Genomic DNA, 22,908 nt, shown 5'->3' with positions numbered 1-22,908 from the left:
CCCTTCCCCCGCACCCGGGCGGGGTTCTCAGGCTCCTCCCCCGAGTTGACCGTGAGCCGCTGTGCTCCCCCCACCGCTCGCCTCGCGGCTGCCATGGCAACCGTACGCCGCCGCCACCGCCGCCTCTTCACGCACGTCGGGAACTAACGGACTCGGCGGCCGCCCCCAACCGGGCCGCCTCGCCAACCGCCGGCCGGGCTGCGGCACCTAGGTAATGAATCCGAGGGAGACGGGCGCAAGCAGGAGAGCAGGTGGGGGGGTATCCGGGCTGACAGCCCCACCCAGTCTCCCGCCGCCTAGGCGGTGCTGCGGCGCGGCTGTCGGGGCGCCGTGAGGGGAGGTGGAGAACAGTGGGAGCTCGAGACTCGCGGGGCATTATGGGGATCGTAGTTTAGCGGCCCCGCAGGCTTGCGGCCTTGGCGGCGTGGCCTGGACCGGCGAACTACAAAGCCCGGCGGCCCTGACTGCTGGGAAAGACCGATAAACTTTGAGCCTACCGGGCGAGAGAAAATCTGTGTCTTTGTGGTGCTGGGGCTCTTGGGTGGTCGCCGAACTGCGCTCTGCGCTGGGGAAGGGAAGTGGAGGTGAGACTTGGGCTTCCCGTCCTGCCGTTTGGCCCGCCCCGGTTAACAGCGCTCAGCCCCACCCCGACTGGGCTGGGCCACCGCCCCCGGTAGTCTCGGGGATGAGCAGCCGCCCCAGCTGCAGGGCCTCGGGCCTGCGGCGCCTCTGACCCTCCCAGGTTGCTGCTGCCTCTCGGTGCCGAACCGTATGTATGGCACACATTTGATGTGAGACCCGAGAAACGATTTTTTTTTAACAGGCCTTTCTCCTTTCCCTGATACGTTTATTTTTAGATATTTAATCATGTTTATTCTGAAGTAGCTCGGAGGTGTTTGCATATTAAATCCATTAATAATTACTCAGAGGGCATTAATATTTAAAGGTCAAGTGTAGAAGTAGAGACCATGCTGTTATATAGTAATACCTTTAAAAAAAAAAAACCGTTCTGCCTTTTGCGTTTTATTTATTGAGGGTCAATATTGTAAAATGAGCCCCCCCACCCCTACTTAATACTAGCTTGAACATTGCCTACACATATTTTGAAGATTAATTTAGCTTTAAATTACTAGTGATTTTTAAAGCACAGACTGGTCTTTTTTTTTTTTTTTAAAGCAGTGAGTAGTAGTAATTATTTGATTATTTCAGTGTTCTTTAGAATTTCTCGGTAGCATGTTTTCAGAATGAAAAATGCCGTGTTCTACTTAAAAAAAACAAAAACAAAAACTGCAATACACCTTAGTCCTTAGAGTTGGCTCAGGCCTTGGTGGTAAGGAAGCCCACCAGATTTAAAAAACCTGCCTTGATTATCTTTTAAAATTTTTTCAACAGGTAGATAACGATCCTAGAAATTTGGTATTTTATAGAGTATGTGGAAAAAATTGTTGATAGTAGAGTGGTCTTATTTTGTGTGTTTTACATCATTTTTTAAAAAAGGAATTTATTGGCACAAGCAGGGGGAACAGCAGAGGGACAGGGAGAAGAAGGCTCCCAGCTTAGCAGAGCTTCTTGATTCCCAAGACCCTGAGATCATGACCTGAGCCAAAGGCAGACACTTGACCAACTGTGTTTTATTTATTTATTTTTAAACTTAAAAAAAAAAAAATTAGTTTTGAGAGAGAACAAGTGGGAAGGGGGAAGGGCAGAGGAGGAAACAGACTTCCCACTGAGCAGCAGGGAGTCTGATGCTGGACTGATCCCAGGACCCTGGGAGCATGACTTGAGCCAAAGGCAGATGTTTAACTGACTGAGTCACCCAGCTCTCCAGACTGTGTTTTAATCAAGAAAATAACACAGCGCCACTGCAAAATTCCCTTTTTCTCAAAATAAGACTGGCTTGTAAATTTTACTTAAAGTACCAATTTTTTACAAGGATATGGAAAGTAAATTTTGTAAGACGATTAGAAAAAAATTGAGGCCTTATTAGGGGTTGGAAGCATTTTTTTTTTGTTTATTCAAGATTTGTTAAGAACCTATTATATTGGGGGCACCTGGGTGCCTCAGTGGTTGAGCGTCTGCCTTTGGCTCAGGGCGTGATCCTGGAGTCCAGTGATCGAATCCCACATCGGGCTCCCTGCATGGAGCCTGCCTCTCCGTCCGCCTGTGTCTCTGCCTCTTTCTGTGTCTCCCATGAATAAATAAATAAAATCTACAAAAGAACCTATTATATTGTATATTATGCCTGGTAGTGGGAATAAAAAGATGATAGAAGATAATCTGTGTCTGTATAAGCAAACTGTTACGTCATCACAATAGTATGATAGAGGTAGGTGCAAGTTACTATAGGAGCCCAGAGTGGGAATAAATAGTCATATAACAGTTAACCGTTATTGAATACTTAATTTTAGTGAGGTTCCGTGCAGTATTTTGCATGTAGCCCATTATTTAATTCTCATAAAAATTTCTAGCTACTGTTATTTAGAAATGAGGAAGCAAACTAAGAGATCTTGTCCAGAGTCATAGGTGATAAAGTTTGAACCTGGGATTTCAACCCAGGTTGGGTATAACTCATTTAAGTCATGATCTCAGCCCTGATGCCATTCTCTGTACCCATTGGTAGAAAGATTCTGACCCTAAGGAGATTAGGGGAAGTTTCCAGTATGGTGTGACATTTGACTTGTGTTTAGAAGGTTGAGTAACCTTTCAACGGAAGAGAAGATGAGGAGAGTCATTTTAGGCAAATGGCAAAGGATAATTTCTAGTGGTTTGTGTTTGCAGAACCCTAGGTCTTTCTTATACCTCAGTCCCAGAGTACGAGTACTTGCAGTGTAGTGGGTGGAAGATGCTAAAGTACTTGGTACCATGATAAAGAGTTTGGAAGGTTTTTTTTTTCAACATGGGACAGCCATCAAATTTCGAATGGAGTAGTGGTGTTGTTGTCGGGTTTGTATTTTAGAAAGATAACTCCAGCTGAAGTGTGGAGAATGGACTTTGAAGAGGGGAGATCGTGTGGGGAAACTGGTTTTAGTGGGGGAGAAAGTACAATAGAAAAATGAGTCTGAACTAAGTAGTTGGAGTTATGTAAAGACAGGGATTGTAGAAGTATTTAAGGGTAAAATTGATAGCAGCACTTTTGGGGTGTGTACGTATGTATGTTAGGAGCGAGTGGGACCATGTTTGAAAGGAAGTGGGAGAAGTGCCCACGAATGAGACTGAGAGGTTGGGAGGCAGAGAAGAAAATTTAGAGTGAGTGTGCATAACGAATGACAAAGGAGAGGAAAGTAAGAAGCAGAAATGGTCCGGGTTATCATGTGTTTTGAAGAGCGCAAGTAAGGTAAAGATTGAAACTTTTTTTTTTTTAAGATTTTATTTATTTATTTATTCATGAGAGACAGAAAGAGAGAGAGAGAGAGAGAAAGAGAAAGAAAAAAAGAGGTGTGGAGACACAGGCAGAGGGAAGCAGGTTCCATGCAGGGATCCCGATGCCGGACTCAATCCTGGGTCTCCAGGATCACTCCCTGGGCTGAAGGCGGCGCTAAACCGCTGAGTCACCCGGGCTGCCCCATTGAAATATTTCTAATGGCACAAAATCCATTTTCCTCCTTTAGGAAAGTCTGTCTAAACTTCTTTGCAAAAATGAAAAGGAATGTGAGCATAGGCTACTTGAAAAATAAGTTTAAATTTTTCATGGTATTACATATACAAAAGAAAATAGAATAATGAACCCCCTATGTAGTTGTCACCTACCTTGAAGAGTGAACACATAACCAGTTTTGTTTCATCTAAAACTCCTGTCCCCAAATGGATTATTTTAAAGCTAAACTCAGATATCATATCTCTTTATCTGTAATTGTTTCAATAGATAGCCTTAAAATTAAGGGTTCTTGGAGTGCCTGGCTGGTTCAGTCAGTAGAGTGTGCAACTCTGGATCTTGGGGTTGTGAGTTCAAGCCTCATGTTTGGGTGTAGATTACTTAAGTAAATAAACTTTAAAAAAGAATCAAGGATTCTTAAAAAAAAACTTATTCTACTTACTTGACAGTACTTATTGATATGAAATTTCCAGACACACCTATCTTTAAAGAATTTTGACCCTGAAGAAATGAAAGAGATGAAGCAGTAACTAAAAATGGTTTGTAGATTTTTTCTTTCCTTTCTTACAAATATCGATAAACTATTTGGGAAAGAGCCAATAAAGAGGAAATGTTTGAAGATGTAGGAGATGAGAGAGGACATAGCTGACAGAGGTCTCTGAAAATGTAGGAAAGGATAGATGAGCAGGGTGGAAGAATTAGTTTAGAATTAGTTGCATTTTGTAAGTATCAACTAAGTACTAGCTGTGCTTCTAGGCAGTGTGCTAATGTAGACAGGAGGAGAGAGGCATTAAAAAAGAAAAGAAGTGAGAATAGAGGTGGATATTTATAGGTTGGGTGGCAAAAGGTTAGAGTAGTTCAAATTTATATTCTCTAAGAGGCAGATTAGGAATCAAGGCCAGTTGATGAGAGGAGAGTGGATTTAGGAAAGGAGAATGATGGACATGTGGAATAGCCACCGTGGAAAGCTAGGACAGACAGGTTAAAAATAGTTTCATTGAGCTGAGATTAGAATTCGGTAGTTTTCAATGACAGTGAAACAAGGTTGTGTGATTCCCCCCTCCCCTTAAATTTTGATTTACTGTGGGAGAACTTAAAATATTGAAACCAATAGCCTAATGTGTTACTAAAGAGAAGAGAATCTAGGCTAAGAACTTACGATTGTGTATTCCTCAACAACTTTAGATTTATTCTAAATTATTAACTGATAATTATTTTTTTATGTAAATACCACAGTAAAATTAGAAGGCTCTTACGGATTCTTTGGATTTATACTTTTTTACTTTATTTTCTCAACATGCACGGTAGTATTCTTTTATAGAGAACATTTCTCTATAAAAGGATTGTTTACTGAGTGTGGTATAGTGGAAGGGATCAGATATATCTGTTGTCCATTTTAGAACTACAACTTATTTTCTACGTAATCACGGACAAGTTTCCAAACCTGTCTCCTTACCAAAAAGATATTAATACTATTTATAAGATTTTTGGGAAGAATAGTTTAATGGAAGTAAACCCTAAGTGCCCAGTGACTGAAGGCCTTTCTTTTCACTTTCTCCCCCGAGCAACAATGTGCCAGGATTGTCATTTCTGTTTGACTAGAGGCCGTGTTCTGTGGCTTTACCTGACCATATTAAGCAGGTAGATCAGGGCAGTAGGTATGTTACAAAATGATTTGTTCTATAAAAGGATTCATCAGTTATTCTTTTTAAGTGAGCTTCCTTAAATGCTGCAAAATGTTATTTTATAGACCATTAATAATAATATCTTTGCCTTTCTTTCATCTTCAAAGAAATTTGGAATTCTGATGCATGATTTGAGATCCGAATAGCTCTAACATTCTTCGATTGACTATATCTTATTTCTAGACTGATATATATTATAATCTCACTAATTTTGATCATCAGTTTGTAAATGAAAATATGTATATTTTAATGTTCTGAGCATTATTTCAAACACTTTTTTCTCCTAGATAATTGAACTTACATATGGTAGACCTAATGAAATAAAATCTTAGAAAACTTAGTAAAAGTTAACTAGATAAATTTAAGGCATAGATTGTGAGAGTAATTTAAAACCAAAAGCAGTGTTTTCCAAAATGAGTTGTTCAGTGTCCACTAGATGTCTTTATGTTTCTTTTGCATGGTTTTATTATGGTCCTCTTTTAAAGTATGGAGATAGAATAAATGGCCTTTTAAGTCCCTTTCCAACTTTGTGATTCTTAATTAGTAATTGTCCATTAGTAATTATTTACTAAGAGTTCCTATTAAGTAACCTATTTAAAAGTGAGCTTTATTTTTTAAGTTTTTAAATTCGAGTTAGTTGTGTGATATTAGTTTCAGGTGTACAGTATAGTGATTCAACACTTCTGTACAACACCTGGTGTTCATCACGTGTGCACTCCTAAAATCCCCATCACTTGTTTCCCCCATGCTTCCATCCATATCCCCTCTGGTAGCCATCAGTTGTTCTCTGTACTTAAGAGTCTGTTTCTTGGTTTGCCACCTGCCTCCCCATTTTTCCTCTCTGTTTGTTTTTTTGTTTCTTAAATTCCACCTATGAGTGAAATCATATAGTATTTGCCTTTCTTTGACTTATTTCAGTCAGCATGATACTCTCATGTCATTTCAACGGGCAAGATTTCATTCTTTTTTAAGTGAGCTTTAGTTTGAAATTTTTATTCTTTTTAATATTTTTTTTTTGGTATGAGGATATTTTTTGTAAATGCTCCTGTAGTTTATAATCATGTCTGTGTAACTTTAGCCTCATTTATTTCAGTAGTATGTTCCTTCATTCTCTTTGTTTCTTCTGTACCCATGAGTGTCTTTATACTTCAGTATCCTCCCCCCTTTTTTTTTTTTTTACGATAGTCACACACACACACACACACACACACACAGAGAGGGAGGGAGAGAGAGAGAGAGAGAGAGAGAGAGAGAGAGAGAGGGAGAGAGAGAGAGAGAGAGGGAGAGAGGCAGAGGCAGAGGGAGAAGCAGGCTCCATGCACCGGGAGCCCGACGTGGGATTCGATCCCGGGTCTCCAGGATCGCGCCCTGGGCCAAAGGCAGGCGCCAAACCGCTGCGCCACCCAGGGATCCCTATCCTCCCCTTTCTGATGATTTTCCCGTCTTAATTTTTCTTGGTGATTAAGAGATAGGAGGGAAATGAATGAGAGGGAATCATTAAGTTCTGTTTTGTTTTTCCTATCCACTCACGGGAGAATATGGATGAAAGTGGTATTTAACATGTACTTCCTGGTGTGAATATGGATATTTTTATACCCCTCTTATTTTCTTTGCCTTTTATATATTCTTTGAAGTGAAGAATTATATGGGCCTTACATAGTTTTCTTACATATACATGGATGTTTGCTAAATGGGGTAGGTGTTTACTAAGTAGTGTAGAGTGGATGATAAATGTATGAGTGAATGGATAGGATAATAACATTAATTGTTTAAAGACTACTGAGGGATGCCTGGGTGGCTCAGGGTTGATCCCGAGATCTGGGATCGAGTCTCACATCAGGCTCCCTGCGAGGAGCCTGCTTCTCCCTCTGCCTATGTCTCTGCCTCTATCTCTCTCTGTCTCTCATGAATAAGTAAAAAAATCTTCTTTTTTAAAAAAAGACTATTTGATATAGTAATATGCAGACAGGGTTTTGGAAGATTTTATGTAATGCTCAAATACTAAGAGATTAAGGATAGTAGTCTTTAATTATAAGGGCAACTGGAATAAAATGATTATTTTATATCTACTAGTTAGCTTTTTATTTTTAACTTTTGGATTAGCTATATATCTTTGAAGGAATTAATATATTTTGAAGGAATTTGAGGCAGGAGAGTATAATGAGCCAACAGTGCAGACTGAGTTTAGACAGATGGGGTCTAAATCCAGGCTTTGGGCACGTTTAAACTTTTTAAAGCCTCAGCCTCCTCTTCTATTAAATGGGGGTAACCATTTTAATTTAGTAGTGTGATAAGGGTTAAATGAGATAATGACTAGACAGCCATTTTTATCACATTTCCTGATGTGGATGGAATAAGCATTCAGTGAATGTTACTATTGTTTTTATGTTAAAAGGGTACTTTACAGTTTAAGCTACTGTTTTAAAACAGAGTGACAGATGATAAACATCTGCTTCAGCGTTTTAAAGAGTTGAATACCTGGGCAGAAATTATTATAGTGGTTACTTTTGAGAAACATTTAAGCTCTTAGAATGATCTTTTTAAAAAAATGTATTTATTCATGGAGAGACACAAAGGTAGAGGCAGAAGCACAGACAGAGGGAGAAGTAGGCTCCCCGCAAGGAGCCCGATGGGAGACTCTTGATCCCATACAAGGATCACTCTCTGAGCCTGAGCCGAAGGCAGACTCAACCGCTGAGCCACCCAGGTGTTCCAGAATAATCTTTTTAGATTCTTTTATTTTGTATGGATGGTCATTTTTCTGTTTCCCACGTATTTGAGAAGTGAACATAGGTAAGGAAACAAAAAGGCTTTGTTGCTATAGACATTTTCCTCTTGTCTCCGAGTTTATGAAGTCCTATTCTCCATTACTCACGGTAAACTATAGTCCTTGAGCATGTAAATCCATCATAAAGAGATGGGAGGTATTGTGGCTTTCAAAGTAAACTGTTTTGGTGACTACTACTCATATAGTAGGGTAATTTATTTCTATTAAAACATACTTTAAGATGCAGTAATTTGAGCAGTTGTGGTTATGTGTTTTTTTTTGATTGCTTGGATTTATTTCAGTTGTTGCATGACATAGACTGGACTGGTCATTTCAGTAAACTCAAAAAAAAATATGTAGAGCTTGAACAGTGGTAGAATTCAGTGTGGTACACATGCTTAAAATCAAATTTGATTTGTTTTGCTACCACTGTTCTAAGTAGTAGTATTTTGTTCATGTTGCTGTAGTTGAGGCTACTTCAGTGTTTTTAAGATAAATGTCTCATTTCAGGAATTTGCAGCTTCTAGAGGGAAAAGGAGCATTCTGAGAGAATTATGGAAGTGTGAGAATGAAAATAATTTATAATTTTTTTTAAATTTTTATTTTATTTATGATAGTCACACACACACAGAGAGAGAGAGAGAGAGAGAGAGAGAGAGAGAGAGAGAGAGAGACAGGCAGAGGGAGAAGCAGGCTCCATACAGGGAGCCTGATGTGGTACTCCTGGGTCTCCAGGATCAGGCCCTGGGCTGAAGGTGGTGCTAAACCGCTGAGCCACCAGGGCTGCCCTATTTGTTAGGTTTAGATAAGAGTCCTGAAAGAGACAAGTCATAATTATCTAGGACCAAATGAAGTGGTATTGGTCTGAGCGTGAACTTGAGCTGAGCTCTTGTTCTCATTTGAGCATAGAACTCTCCTTGAGCAAAGAACTCTCCTTGAAGATATTACTTGGATCATTCTGTATAGGGTAACAATACTGGATCAGTTCAGTACATATAGCAAGAAGATGCTGAATTCAATTTTGAATATATGTAAACTCAAAATAAGAGCAGTATGTTCAAGCACTGGACATTGCTTAAAGCTGTTCGTACTTTCTTTAGATGTAACCCGACTTTTTTTTTTTTTAAAGATTTTATTTATTTGACAGCACAAGTAAGCAGAGTGGCAGGCAGAGGCACAGGGAGAGGGAGAAAGAAGCAGGCTTCCTGCTGAGCAGAGAGCCTGATGTGGGACTTGATCCCAGGGCCCTGGGATCATGACCTAGGCAGATATTCAACTGACTGAAGCCACCCAAGCACCCATAACCTGACATTTTAAAAGTCCTAGAAATTTCTGATTTATATTAAGAGGATTTTTAAAAAACCTGTATTTCAAGATTATGGCTAAGAGTAATCAAACTTGTGGTATAGCTTCTAGGAATTTATTTATTTTTTATAAACATTTTATTTACTTATTTGAGAGGGAGACAGCATGAGCATGGGGGAGAAGGAGCTCTATCCCAGGACTCTGGGATATGAACTGAGCCAACAGCAGACACATAACTGATTGAGTCACCCAAGTGCCCTGCTTCTAGGAATTTATAATGAAAACTGGGTCAGTTGATTTCTCTTTCTTTATTCTTTCTTTCTTTCTTTCTTTCTTTCTTTCTTTCTTTCTTTCTTTCTTTTTCTTTCTTTTTCTTTCTTTCTATTTCTTGTTATTTTTGAAGAAAAATTAGCTGCTCTGAACCTCTATATTAATGTTGAGTGTGGAGTAAAAGTAATAGCTTACATTGATTCAGTGCTCATTATTTACTAGGAAGGATGCTAACATATTATCACATTTAGTTTTTAACTTTATGATGATAAATATTATTTTCCCTATTGTATACATACAGAATTAAGGCCTGGAGAAATTACATGATTTACCTGAGGTCACAACTAAAAATATGTGGTGCCTGAACTTATACTCTGGTTTTTCTTTCTTTCTTTCTTTTCTGTTTTAAAGATTTTATTTATGTATTCATGAGAGACACAAAGAGAGAGGCAGAGACATAGACAGAGGGAGAAGCAGGCTCCTCATAGGGAGCCTGACGTGGGACTCCATCCCCAGACCCGGTATCACGCCCTGAGCCAAAGGCAGATGCCCAACCACTGAGCAACCCACGCATCACTATACACTGGTTTTTCTGTCTGAAATTTGTATATTGCCTCATGCTTGAATGGTTTAGTTTGATATATACCATTCTAGGTTGCAACCCCCCACTGCCCCTTTTAGTACTTAGAAGATACAATTTCATTCCAGGCTTCCATTGTTGCTTTTGAAAAGTTAACTGTCTTTTCTTTGTAGATATTATAGTATTTATCTCTATTGCCTTTAGCATTCTTCAGTTTTACTACATTGTCTCTAGGTGTGGACTTATTTTTATTTATTTTGAAATAGAGAGTTATTGTCTTTCATAGACTTTGGAAATTTCTTAGTTATTATAGCCTGAATATTAACTTTTTTTTCCTTCTGGAATTCATAATAGACATATCATGGACCGTTTCTTTTATTCTCTCATTTCTTTGCTTTTTTTTGTCTCTATAAGCTGCATTCTGGGCACTTTCTTCAGCTCTGTCTTCTGGTTTCTTTTTCTGTTTTTTTTTTTTTTTTTTTTTAAAGATTTTATTTATTTATTCATGAGAGACACAGAGAGAGGCAGAGACATAGGCAGAGGGAGAAGCAGGCTCCTTGCAGGGAGCCCAGTGTGGTACTCTAGATCCTGATACCCAGGATTACCTCCCTGAGCTGAAGGCAGAGGCTCAACCTCTGAGCCACCTAGGTGTCCGTATCTTCTGGTTTCTTGATTCTTTTTTCATCTGTGTCTAATGTGCTATTTCCATATTAGTCCATTGAGCTTTTAATTTCAATGATTATATACTTTTTATTTTATTTTATTTTCATTTTTTTATAAACTTATTTTTTATTGGTGTTCAATTTGCCAACATATAGAATAACACCCAGATTATATACTTTTTAAAGCTAGAAGTCTTTTTTATATCTGCTTGTTCATTTTTTAAAAGTGTCTTTTTCTGTGCTCTTAAGTAGATGTATTTTATAGTAAATAATAGATTAAGTGTTTTAGATAATATTAATTCTGTTGTATGTTGTAATATTTGACTCTCGTGGCAGACTATATTTTTTCTGTATTTTGAAGTTTTAGATAATAACTTCAGTGGAAATAGTACGAGGCTTGGGAAAAGAATATATGCTGTACTTTTTTTTTTTTTTTTCCCTGAGGAGTGCCTCTGGAGAACTGATGAATGAATAAACAGATTTTAGTATATCCATATAGTGAGATACTTACTCAGCAATAAACATATAATTACTGACATACAACAACACGGTTGAATCTCAGAAGCTTTATTCTAAATGAAAGAAGTCAACACCAGCATACATAGTGATTCTATTTATGTCACATTCTAAAACAGACATAACAATGATATATGAATGGAAGAATACATCATGGGGGTAAAGATTGACTGCAAAGTGACAGGAAGGTATTTTCTGGAGTGACGGAAATGTTCTATACGTCCACAGTGTTGGTAGATATGCAATTGTATACATTTTTCAAAAGAAGTCAAATTGTGAAAAAATTAGTGAATTTCATTGTAAAAAAGTTCTATCTCAATAAAACCGATTTTAAAAAAGCAGTTAAGGGGCACGTGAGTGGCACAATCAGTTAAGCATCTGACTCTTGGTTTCAGGTCAGGTCATGATCTCAGGGTTGTGAGATCTAGCCTTCTGTTGGGTTCCACTGTCAGCATGGAGTCTGCTTGAGAGTCTCTCTCCTTATCTCTCTGTCTCTCCCACTCATGCACATGCTTTCTCTCTCTCAAATAAATATGTAAATCTTAAAAAAAAAAATTGAAAAAGCAGGCAAAACTCATCAATGGTAACAGAAGTCAGAATAGTAATTGGCCTTGAGGGGAAGTACTGCCTAGGAGGGGACATGAAGGATCCTTCTAGGGTGCTGGAAATGTTATGTATTGTGATGTGGGTGTTACTTAGATGCATCAGTGTTAAAATTTATTGAGCTGTACATTTAAGACTTATATACTCGTATAAGTTATATACTTCAATTAGAAAATACAAAAGAAAAAATACTCTAGAAAAAGATTAAAGTGCAAAGTTGAGGAAATCTTGAAGGAAGTAGAGCCAGAGGACAAAGAGATGGAAAATAGGAGAGAAAAGGTAAGAAAATTAGAGGACCATCCTAGGAAGTCCAACATCTGAAAAAAAAGGTGTTTTAGAAAGAGAACAGAAAAAATGGAGAGAAATAATCAGTGAAATAATTCAGACATTTTCCTAAAATTACAGACATTAATTTCTAGATTGAAAGAGTCCCAAGTAGACCCATTTCACAAATATCACCAACAATTTTTGAAAGCTTGTATCAAAGAGAAGAACCTACAAAGTTTCAGAAAGGGGAAAAAACAGGTGATATATAAAGGATCAGGAATTTGAATGACATCAGTTTTCCAGTTAATTGAAACCTAGAAGATAATAGAGCAGTACCTTCAAAATTCTGAAGGAAAATTCTTTCCAACCTAGGACTCAGTAGTCAATCAAACTATCACTAAAGTATGAAGGTAAGATAAAGTGTTAAAACCTCTACCTCCCATATATGGGAAATGTATTCCATCAAAGTAAGGGAGCGAACCAAGAAAGAAAAAGACATACACAGAGAGTGGACACCCAGGACTCCAAGATGGCGTCGCCCGTACCAGTGAAGGAAAAGAAGCTCATGGAGGTGAAGCTAGGAGAGCTGCCAGGCTGGATACTGATGCGGGATTTCACCCCTAAGGGCATTGCTGGAGCATTTCAGAGAGGTTACTACCGGTATTACAACAAGTATATCAATGTGAAGAAAGGGGGCCTTGCTGGGATTTCTATGGTGCTGGCTGCTTATGTGCTTTTCAACTACTATCGTTCTTATAAGGAGCTCAAACATGAACGGCTACGCAAGTACCACTGAAGAGGGCCCAGTGTGGAAGCACATTTGGCATTCCTGACCATGACTTTTGCCTGGCATCCTTGAATCCTTCCATTGCTTAATTCACAATTAATATCCAATAAAAGTTGACTGGTACTGGGGGGGGGGTGGGAAGCAAAGGGACTCCTCAGGGTGAAAGTTGATACCAAGTTGAATAGCCTTGGAAAGTAGATACAGTGTCTTCTTTAGAGCAAAGGTTAGGCTTGCTTACAGCCTTGGAAGAAAGCGATTGTATCTTCCTTTGGAACAAAGTTCCTTTGGTTCAATACGATAGCTTGGGTTTCCTAAACTAAGAATTCCTCTCCTGTAATGCAAGCTACTGTATGTGCAGATGTCAGGTGGCCCATTATGTAATGCTTTGTGGGAACTGGGACTTGGGGAACTGGTGCCCCTTCCTTCCCTATACCTTGGGTTGTCTTCTGAAAGTTTTATAGTTTTAACTTATGTTTTGGTCAGTAATTCATTTTGAGATAATTTTTTGTATATGATGTGATGTAAGAGTTGAGATTCAGGTTTTTTTTTTTCTTCATATGGCTATCTGGTTGTTTCAGCACCCTTTTTTGAAAAAAAAAAAAAGAAAGTTGACCTTGTTGACCTGCCTTGACAACTTTGTCAGAAATTAATTGGCCATATATGTGTGGATCTGTTTCTGGACTAATTTGTTCCATTGGTTTGTGGGTCTGTCTGTATGCGAATCCCATGCTGTCTTGATTGCTGCAACTTTATAGTAAATCTTGGAATCAGAATGAGTTGTCTTTTGCTAAACCATTTGACTATTCTACGCCCTTTATATTTCAAAGAAATTTTGAAACCATTTATACAGGGAAGGATGTTGGAATTTTGATTGGGATTGTATTGACTCTCTAGATCACTTTCAAGAGAATTGATATCTTACTCATATTGAATGTGTCAGTTCATAAATGTGTGCACACACATGTATATCAATTAATTTAGGTCATCTTTAACTTCTCTTAGCAGTTTTTGGTAGTTTTCAGTGTTCAGATCTTGTATGTATTTGGTTAAATTTATTCCTGAGTATTTAATGTTTTTTAGTGATTTCATTGTTTTGATTTTTGTTTTCAATTGTTTATTATTAGTATGTAGAAATGCAATTTATTTTTTTTTGCAATTGATTTTTTATATTGACTTTGTGTCCTACAACATAATAACTTTTGAATAACAAAATTTTGAGTTACAAAACTCACTTACTAGTTCTAGTAGCTATTGTAGATTCCCTGGGATTTTCTCCATTAACAATCATGTTGTATAATAATAAAAGCAACTTCTTTTCCAATCTGTATGCTTTTTATTTTTTTTTCTTTATCGCACTAGTTAGAACTTCTACTTCTAATGTTGAATAGGGGCGATGAAAGCAAATATATTGGTCTTGTTCTTTCTTGATATTGGGGGTGAGCATTTACTCTTTTACAGTAAATAAGATTTTAGCTAGGGTGTTTTAGGTACCCTTTAATGGGTTGAGGAAATTGTCTTCTATTATTAGTTTGCTAAGAGTTCTTATGAATGGAGTTGACATTTTGTCAGTTTTTTATGTATCTTTTGAGATGATCATATATTTCAGTCTTTAAAAATCTGTTTTTAATTTTTTTTTAATTTTTATTTTTTTAATTTTTAATTTTTTAAAGATTTATTTATTAGAGAGTGCACAAGAGAGAGCATGTGAGAGAGTACCAGCGGAGGTTGGGGTGGGATGGGCAGAGGAAGAGGGAGAACCAAGTCTTTGTTGAGCAGGGAGCCGATACAGGGCTTGATCCTGGGACTCCAGGATTATGATGTGAGTCCAAGGCAGATACTTAACAGACTGACCACCCAAGTGCCCCTGATGGGAAGATTTTAAATTACAAGTTGAGTATCACTGATATAAGACTATTCAGATTAATCAGTCTATTTCTTCTTGAGTAAGCTTTGATGTTTTGTGATCTTTATATAATTTGCCCATTTCATTAAGTCCTCTTTGACTTTTAGTATCTCTAACGTTTGTAGTGCTAACTTCTCATTCATTACTGATTTTGTTAATTTGTGTTTTCTCTTTCCCTTTCCCGGTCAATATTACTAGAGGTTATTTTATTATTTTATTTTTATTTATTTTTAGTTTAAATATTTTATTTATTCATGAGAACACAGAAAGAGAGAGGCAGAGGCCTAGGCAGAGAGAGAAGCAGGCTCCATGCAGGGAGCCCGACGCAGGACTCGATCCCAAATCCTAGGATCATCACCTGAGCCAAGGAGGGGCAGGTGCTCAACCACTGAGCCACCCAGGTGTCCCAGGGTGTTTTTATTTTAATGATGTTTCTAAAGAGCCAGTTTGGCTATTGAAAATTTCTCTTCTGTTTCTACTTCATTGATTTTTTTTTCCTCTTTATTATGTTCTACTCTTTGGGGTTTAATTTGTATTTTCCCAGGTTTTTTAAAAAGAGTTTTAAAGAAGATTTTATATATGCATTTGAGAGAGAGAGCATAAGCAGAGGGGAGAGGCAGAAGGAGAGGGAGAAGCATACTCCCCACTGAGCAGGGAGCCCTACTCTGGCAATCCCAGGACCTGGAGATCATGACCTGAGCCAAAGACAGATGCTCAACCATCTGAACCACACGGGCAACCTTTCTCAGATTCTTATGCTAGGAGCTGAAAGCAGGAGTCAGCAAATGATAATCTGGGGACCACATCTAGCCTGCTACTTGTTTTGGAGTGGCCCATGAACTGAGAACAGTTTTTGCATTCTTTAAATGGTTAAAAAAGTCAAAAGAAGGGACGCCTTGGTGGCTCAGCGGTTGAGCACCTGCCCCTGGCTCAGGGTGTGATCCATGGTCTCAGGATCGAGTCCCACATCGAGCTCTCTCCCTGGAGCGTGCTTCTCCTTCTGCCTACGTCTCTGCCTTTCTCTTTCAGTGTCTTTCATTAATAAATAAGTAAAATCTTAAAAAAAAAAGTCAAAAGAATACTATTTTGTGACGTGGAAATTAAATGAAATTCATTTATCAGTGTCCATAAATAAAGGTTTATTGGAACATAGCCATACTCATTTGTTTACATATTATTTATGGCTACTTTTGTGAGTTTGCATAGTTGGGACTGAGATGTGGCATTCTTAGTGTTCTGCACTGCTGCTTGGTGCAGTATAATCACTGTTTTAAGTATCTTTGACATCATTATCCTGTGAGATTTTCCTTTATTACCAGCATATACCCATCATGTTGAAACAAGAAAAGCTGAGAAAAATGGACTTGACATATTATAGTTCTAAAGTACATTAGAGTTTGAATTATCAAATTAGATGATAGCATTGATTATTATTCAATGATACTATAGTTGTGCTAAAGAAATACAGTATACACAGACATTACCAGACTAATCATTCATCACAGTATTCCCAACACATGGGAAAACAATGGTTAGAAAAATCAGAAAATTTAAAAAGGAATATCTTATAGCAGAATTTCTTCACAAAATTATTAACAGTGAAAATCAAGCTGCACCCAGGTTAAGTTTCTGAATGTCTCATTTGTTAGTTAAGTAAGGAAGTTGTTTACTGATGGTGCCTTAACTAAATCGTGTTTGATTGTAGTAGCCAAAGAAATGTGTCTGGAGAAAATAAACTTGTTTAAAGCTATTAGTCTTTTCGGGATGCCTGGGTGGCTCAGTGGTTGGGCGCCTGCCTTTGGCTCAGGTTGTGATCCCGGGGTCAAGTCCCTCATAGGGCTCTCTGCAGGGTGTCTGCTTCTCCCTCTGCCTGTGTCTCTGCCTCTTTCTCTAAGCCTGTGTTTTTCATGAATAAATAAATAAATCTTTAAAAAAAAAAAGCCATTAGCCTTTTGGCGAGAACAGTTGCTGGAAGAGTTGAGAACATTAATAATCAATTAAAAAACAAAGCAAATGATTTTGAGTGGTTTTCCTTGGCTTTTGTGGATTGACAGAAGTTACCACTACAGCTCATTTGGTGTTATTCATGAAGTCAATTCTAAGTTTGACGTTTTTGAAGAATTAGTTTTAAAAACAATGCTCATGGAATAACTACAGGGAAAAATATTTTCAAAAAGTTCAGAAAATACTGATTTTGTATAACCTGAGGTGGGATCTGCTCAGATTTAGTATAACTGATGGTGGTAAAAATAGGTGTAGAGGAGAAAAAGGCTTAGGTGAACAAATTTACAAAACTGTGAAATTGTAAAGTGAAATTACAATTGTGAATTGTAAGTACTTATTTATCAGGTTTTTTACAGAGAATATTTGAATATATCATGCAATATAGAACTAGTTGGTAGCTTCTCAAGACTCAAAGAGTATTGCTCTTGTGGACTTAATCTTTGTCAGTTCCTTGAATTTTTGTCAGAAATAGAAGCTGAATATCCTGACTTGACCTACCACACTGAAGTGGCTTAGTAGTGGTATACTTTTATTTTAGTCTTTTTAGCTTACGGCTGAATTGAGATTTTTGAATGAGAGGAACTCTTCTTAGCCACTGTTAGTGAGCCCTGAATGGCTTTGGAAATCAGTTTTTGCTTCAGACTTGTTAATGTATCTTAATGTATTAAACCTAACATTACAAGCAAAACATTGGTTATATGTAAAACTAAAAGTTATTTTGATGTTTGAATCACAAGTAATAAATATTAAGCTGTTTTATGTAGCTTTCCTTCCAGTTGTCCGAAGTGAAGGTAAAGAAGGGACATCCCTGTTCCCACTCAGATTTGCAGTATTGTTTCTGAGCTCCATTTCAGCAGCCTTTCGGAGACTTTGGTGTAAATGGAAAGGAAATTACCATAATTCAAAATCTGTTTAACTGTGCATTTGAGGCACTTGCTCCTTAACCTTTAATTGGAAGTGATTAATCCGCAGTGTAAGGACGTGCCAAAAGACAAATATTAAGAGAAGAATAAAGTCTGTAGGTATCTTCCAAATAATAAATAATGCTGAATCAAAATCATGTACGTGATGGCACCTTTCTGGGTGAAGACATTTTCAAACATGAAATACATAAAATCTTATTAAAAAGCAGTGCTACCCTATGAATGTTTGCAATTAATTTTGATGATAGGGAACACTAATTTTGAATCTTAACTAAGTGAAATATTATTAGCCCTTCCTCCCAAAAGAGCTTTGTTCGTACCAGGAGACAAGCTTTACAAAAAGTTTTACTCAGTGATTATTATTAGAATGTTTTGAATTTTATCAATGAAAATTATTAAAATTTTTGTCTTCTCATATAAGTACTTATGTAATATCCTCAATTTGGTCTGTTTGCCCTTAAAGCCTAAAATATTTACTGTATGATCCTTTGTAGAAAGAGTTTTCTGACCCCTGTTTTACATTAAGATATTTTTATCTGCATAGTTGTGTAGCTGCACATATTAGCAGAATTAATGCTTTAAGGTCACACTGACTTTAAAAGAAAATAATATATGGAACAGCTTTGTTTCTACTGGATTTATTAATTACAGCTCATTCACTGTAATAAGACTTTATTGCTTGGTTTGGTTATGTTCTGATTTGAACAAGAGGTTTTCCGTGGTTTCCATGTGGATAAATCTACTGAAGTTTCTAAGTGTGCAAAAGTAGTGTACACTTGCTGTGATATGATTCTCAAATAACATAGACACTGCCTTCAAGGAACTAATGCTAGGTGAAAAGACAAACAATATGTCAGAACACCTAAAGGAAACTGCTTTATTTTCAAGGATCTACTGGAGTCCTTTGAAATGCCTAGAACTAGATGTGCTTAATTTTGAGGAAGAGTTTTTGAACCCTTTAAGAATAGAGAAGAGGTAGAGAGGAAGGGCGAAGCAACACCAAAATTTAATTCCCTTTAGACAGGCATGGAGAAATATTTTTTAAAATTTAAATTCAATTAATATATAGTATATAGTTTCAGAGATAGAGTTTAGTGATTCATCCGTTGTATATAACACCCAGTGCTCATTACATCACATGTCCTCCTTAATGCCCATCACTCTGTTTCCCCATCCTCCCACCACTACCCCCCCGCCCTTCTAGTAACCCTCAGTTTGTCTCCTTTGGTTAAGCTTCTTATGGTTTGTCTCCCTTTCTGATTGTATCTTGTTTTATTTTTCCCTCCCTCTGTGCTCCTTGTTTTGTTTTTTAAATTCCAAATATGAGTGAAGTCATATAATTGTCTTTCTCTGACTGACTTATTTTGCTTAGCACAATACCCTCTAGTTAATACCGATGTCGTTGCAAATGGCAAGATTTCATTTTTTAAAATAAGATTTTATTTATTCATTCATGAGAAAGAGAGAGAGAGAGAGAGGCAGAGACACAGGCAGAGGGAGAAGCTCCCCGGTCTCCAGGATCATGCCCTGGGCTGAAGGTGGCGCTAAACCGCTGAGCCACCCGGGCTGCCTGATTGCATTTTTTTTGATGGTGAAGTGATGGTCCATTGTGTGTGTGGAATACCACATCTTCTTTATCTATTCATCTGTCAGTGGACATCTGGGCCTTTTCCATAGTTTGGCTATTATGGACATTGCTGCTATCAACACTGGGTTGCAGGTGCCCCTTCGGATCACTACATTTGTATCTTTGTGGTATATACCTAGTAGTGCAATTGCTGGGTTATAGGGTAGTTCTGTTTTTTTACTTTTTGAGGAACTTTGATATTGTTTTCCAGAGTGGCTGTACCACCTTGCATTCCCACCAACAGTGTATGAGGGTTCCCCTTTCTTTGCATCCTCATCAACATTTGTTTCCTGTTTTGTTAATTTTAGCCATTCTGACTGCTGTAAAGTGGTATCTCATTGTGGTTTTGATTTGTATTTCCTTGATGCCAAGTGGTGTTGAGCAGTCTTTCATGTGTCTGTTGGCCATTTGTATGTCTTCTTTGGAGAAGTGTCTGCTCATGTCTGCTGTGTGTTTCTTGACTGGATTAAGCATGGAGAAATATTTTAATTTTCTTTACTAAGTAGATTTATTGGTTTACTGTTCTGGGAAATAAGAGTAGAGCAGTTTGGCCTCTTCTTGGATGTCATTCTTCTATATCTCTGAACTTCCTACTCTTTATAGTCTTGGATGGAACGTATCTTTGCATAGAAGCCTTGGGTGATTCTTAGATGAGTTTGGGAAGCCAGGAAGAAAAGCCAGAATTACTGAGCTGGAGGGCTTTGGTGGAAACCAGAGGTCAGATGATACTCTTCATAGCATCTGTGGAAGGGAAAAGATCAATGATAGTATTTGCATAGATGGAAAGCTATAGAGAATGACAAAATCATAGAAGATTACAAGTTGAACAAAAAGGGCTCAGGTAGTTGAATTCACAGAATTTTGCTTAGATTTAACTTGTATGAGACAAATATATATAAATGATGCACGGACAACTATAGGCTGTTCCTTTAAAATGTATTCCTTAAGTATGACTTTTGGTTTGGGGGGCCAAAATGTTTTAGAACTAATTTCTCCATTTTTTTTCCAGTGGAAAAAATAGAATATGATATTCATATATTTCTACATTGTTAAGAATAAATTGAATAAATTGAATTTTATTCAAGTTTATCATTATTACAGCTTATGGTAATTATAAATGAGCAAGGAAAACTAGTGTCCAATTTATATACCTTTAACATAAACCAATAGTTCAGAGTTGTGTAATTTTCCTTAGGTGTTCTTTTGTGATCTCTGTACTTCCAGAATTAGAAACTTTGTTCAGTATTATAAGATGCATTCAGATAACCTCAAAGAAAGAACCATTTTGACTCTGAAAGTAGTTTTAAGCAGATATTTTAAAGAATAAAAAAATGTTCTAAAGTTGGTGCTGAAAACTTAATAAGGCATTATGTATTCAGTGTAGGTCTCTGCAAGAAGATGAATTTGGCTGAGATTTGTGACAATGCAAAGAAAGGAAGAGAATATGCACTTCTTGGGAACTATGACTCATCAATGGTATATTACCAGGGGGTGATACAGCAGATTCAGAGACATTGCCAGTCAGTCAGAGACCCAGCTGTCAAAGGCAAATGGCAACAGGTAAGACACAGTCAAGTATTCAGTGATTGAGGGCAGTAATTTATTATACTTGAGAGACTAGAGTTGGAAAATTACTTAGAGATTATGTAAATAGTTCTTATTTGTCCAAATACTGAAATGTATTTAAAATGTACTCTGAATATTTTGTCTTGCCCAGTTAATATTTTATATATTTTTGATAGCTTTCATGAGACATATTTTGAGATATTTAATTATAATTGTAATTTACTTTAAATTTTTAAAATTTTCATGATCAGCCCAGTTGTATATAATGACAGATTTTTGATATAAGGTATTTCTACTCACCCTTTCCCTTTTCAGTGTTACATGTAATTTTGACCTATTTCATAAAACTTTTAAGAAAGTTTCCTCTTCTTTTGAAAGACTCCCTACAAATACAAAGGTCAATAATCTAATAAAACTAATATATTTGCTGTGTCTTTTGACTGTACAACTTGATTATATAATAGTACAGTTAATAAAAATATGAATTAGAATTTCCCCACTTATTAAAACTTAAAATCCTTTTAAAATTAAAAGTACAAAGTGAAGCATTTCTTTGAAGTTTCCATTTAATGTACTAATGCCTTTCAAGTGTTTCTTTTAATTTTTCCATGTCAGAAATTGATGTTTCACTTAAGTTTTCAGGGTAAATTTGGCTTATTTTCTGACTTAAGCATTACCAAATTATGTTGAGTGAGGACAGTATACTTGCTTTCACTCAAGTTGAATTTTTAGTTGTGTTTTTCTATATTGTATACTAGCCATAGGCAATAGTGGTTTATTATTCTAGCATGGAAATATTTTTGACAATTTCTTAATTGTGTTAAATAGTGACCATTTGTATTCAGATATTTCTACTATGTTTATTTTTAGTAGGTTCTATAATTTCATTTCTCCAAGTATATAATTGCATATATTAGCAGTTGAATTTTACCTAGGTTTTTCCTTTCTCTGCTTTACAATAAAGTGTGCTTTCTGGTTAAAAACAAATTAAAATTGTTAAAGTGAATTTATAAATGTAATTTTCAATCTGTTATCTGTTTGCCTTTAAAATTAGTTTGATCTCAAAGTTTAAAAACAGGATTTCTATATAGTAGGTACTCAGTGAGGTTTTTTATTTTTTATTTTATTTTTAAGATTTTATTTATTTATCCATGAGAGACACACAGAGAGAGGCAGAGACATAGGCAGGAGGGAGAAGCAGACTCCCTGTAGGGAGCCCGATGTGGGACTTAATCCCAGGACCCGAGGATCTTGACCTGAGCCAAAGGCAGATGCTCAACCACTGAGTCACCCAGGTGCCCCTCAGTGAAGTTTTTTAAATATGGGAAAAATCTTGCCTTTGAACTCAAAGAGAACTTTATTCAGCAACTGAAAGAATTTAAGTCCAGAAAAATTCAGATTTTAGGTGAAGGAGAATTTAAATAAAAATTGGAAGTGGGTAAAGCTTAGTAATCTGCCACTTCAGATTTTCAGATGCTCATGACAGGCATTTCATACTTAGTGATATGAGAAGTAGAAAATTCTGGTGAAAATTTTGGCTGATAAGTTTCTGAAAGCTATTTACAAATATGTTAAAAGGGTTTAGCATAATATTTTAGATATCTGTGAATGGTTAACTTGTTATTGAACTTGTTTTAAATACATTAATGATCATCACATTCATTGGTAGAAATGAGTTCATTATGAAAATATATTAACTACTTCCCCTAAAAAAAGGTATGTAATGTATTTTTTCAATCTAGTTCCCGCCCTCCTATATTACTTTAAATAGTACTTTTTTTTTTTTTAAGATTTTATTTATTTATTCATGAGAATATACAGAGAGGAGAGAGAGAGGGGCAGAGACACAGG

General features: G+C 37.0%; 2 protein-coding genes across 3 annotated transcripts in view; both read left to right on the top strand.

Moving 5' to 3' along the window:
• The first annotated feature begins 80 nt into the window (after nucleotides 1-80).
• The window catches only part of KATNAL1 (katanin catalytic subunit A1 like 1), a 79,326-nt gene continuing 56,498 nt past the window's right edge, over nucleotides 81-22,908 (top strand). The window contains exons 1-2 of one of the 2 annotated variants that reach the window (XM_055317321.1): nucleotides 81-211; nucleotides 20,871-21,051. In XM_055317321.1, the coding sequence (XP_055173296.1) occupies nucleotides 20,890-21,051 (162 nt within the window). In that variant the 5' untranslated portion in view covers nucleotides 81-211; nucleotides 20,871-20,889. Of the gene's footprint in view, nucleotides 212-512; nucleotides 585-20,870; nucleotides 21,052-22,908 lie in introns of those variants that run through there. The other variant, XM_055317319.1, reaches the window with a different exon arrangement.
• Nucleotides 12,769-13,157, top strand: LOC129504564 (ATP synthase subunit f, mitochondrial-like). The gene has a single exon (XM_055317322.1). It carries the CDS (start codon nucleotides 12,777-12,779, stop codon nucleotides 13,041-13,043), a length of 267 nt encoding a protein of 88 aa, XP_055173297.1. The 5' UTR covers nucleotides 12,769-12,776; the 3' UTR covers nucleotides 13,044-13,157.

Source organism: Nyctereutes procyonoides, unplaced genomic scaffold (genome assembly GCF_905146905.1).
Source record: "Nyctereutes procyonoides isolate TBG_1078 unplaced genomic scaffold, NYPRO_anot_genome, whole genome shotgun sequence".
Classification (NCBI taxonomy): domain Eukaryota; kingdom Metazoa; phylum Chordata; class Mammalia; order Carnivora; family Canidae; genus Nyctereutes; species Nyctereutes procyonoides.
Note: the sequence above shows the minus strand (reverse complement) of the source record. Positions and strands in the feature narration are given on the sequence as shown.

Bases quoted from the DNA above. Each gene is read 5' to 3' on its own strand.
- LOC129504564 (XM_055317322.1), top strand. From the start codon at position 12,777: ATGGCGTCGCCCGTACCAGTGAAGGAAAAGAAGCTCATGGAGGTGAAG.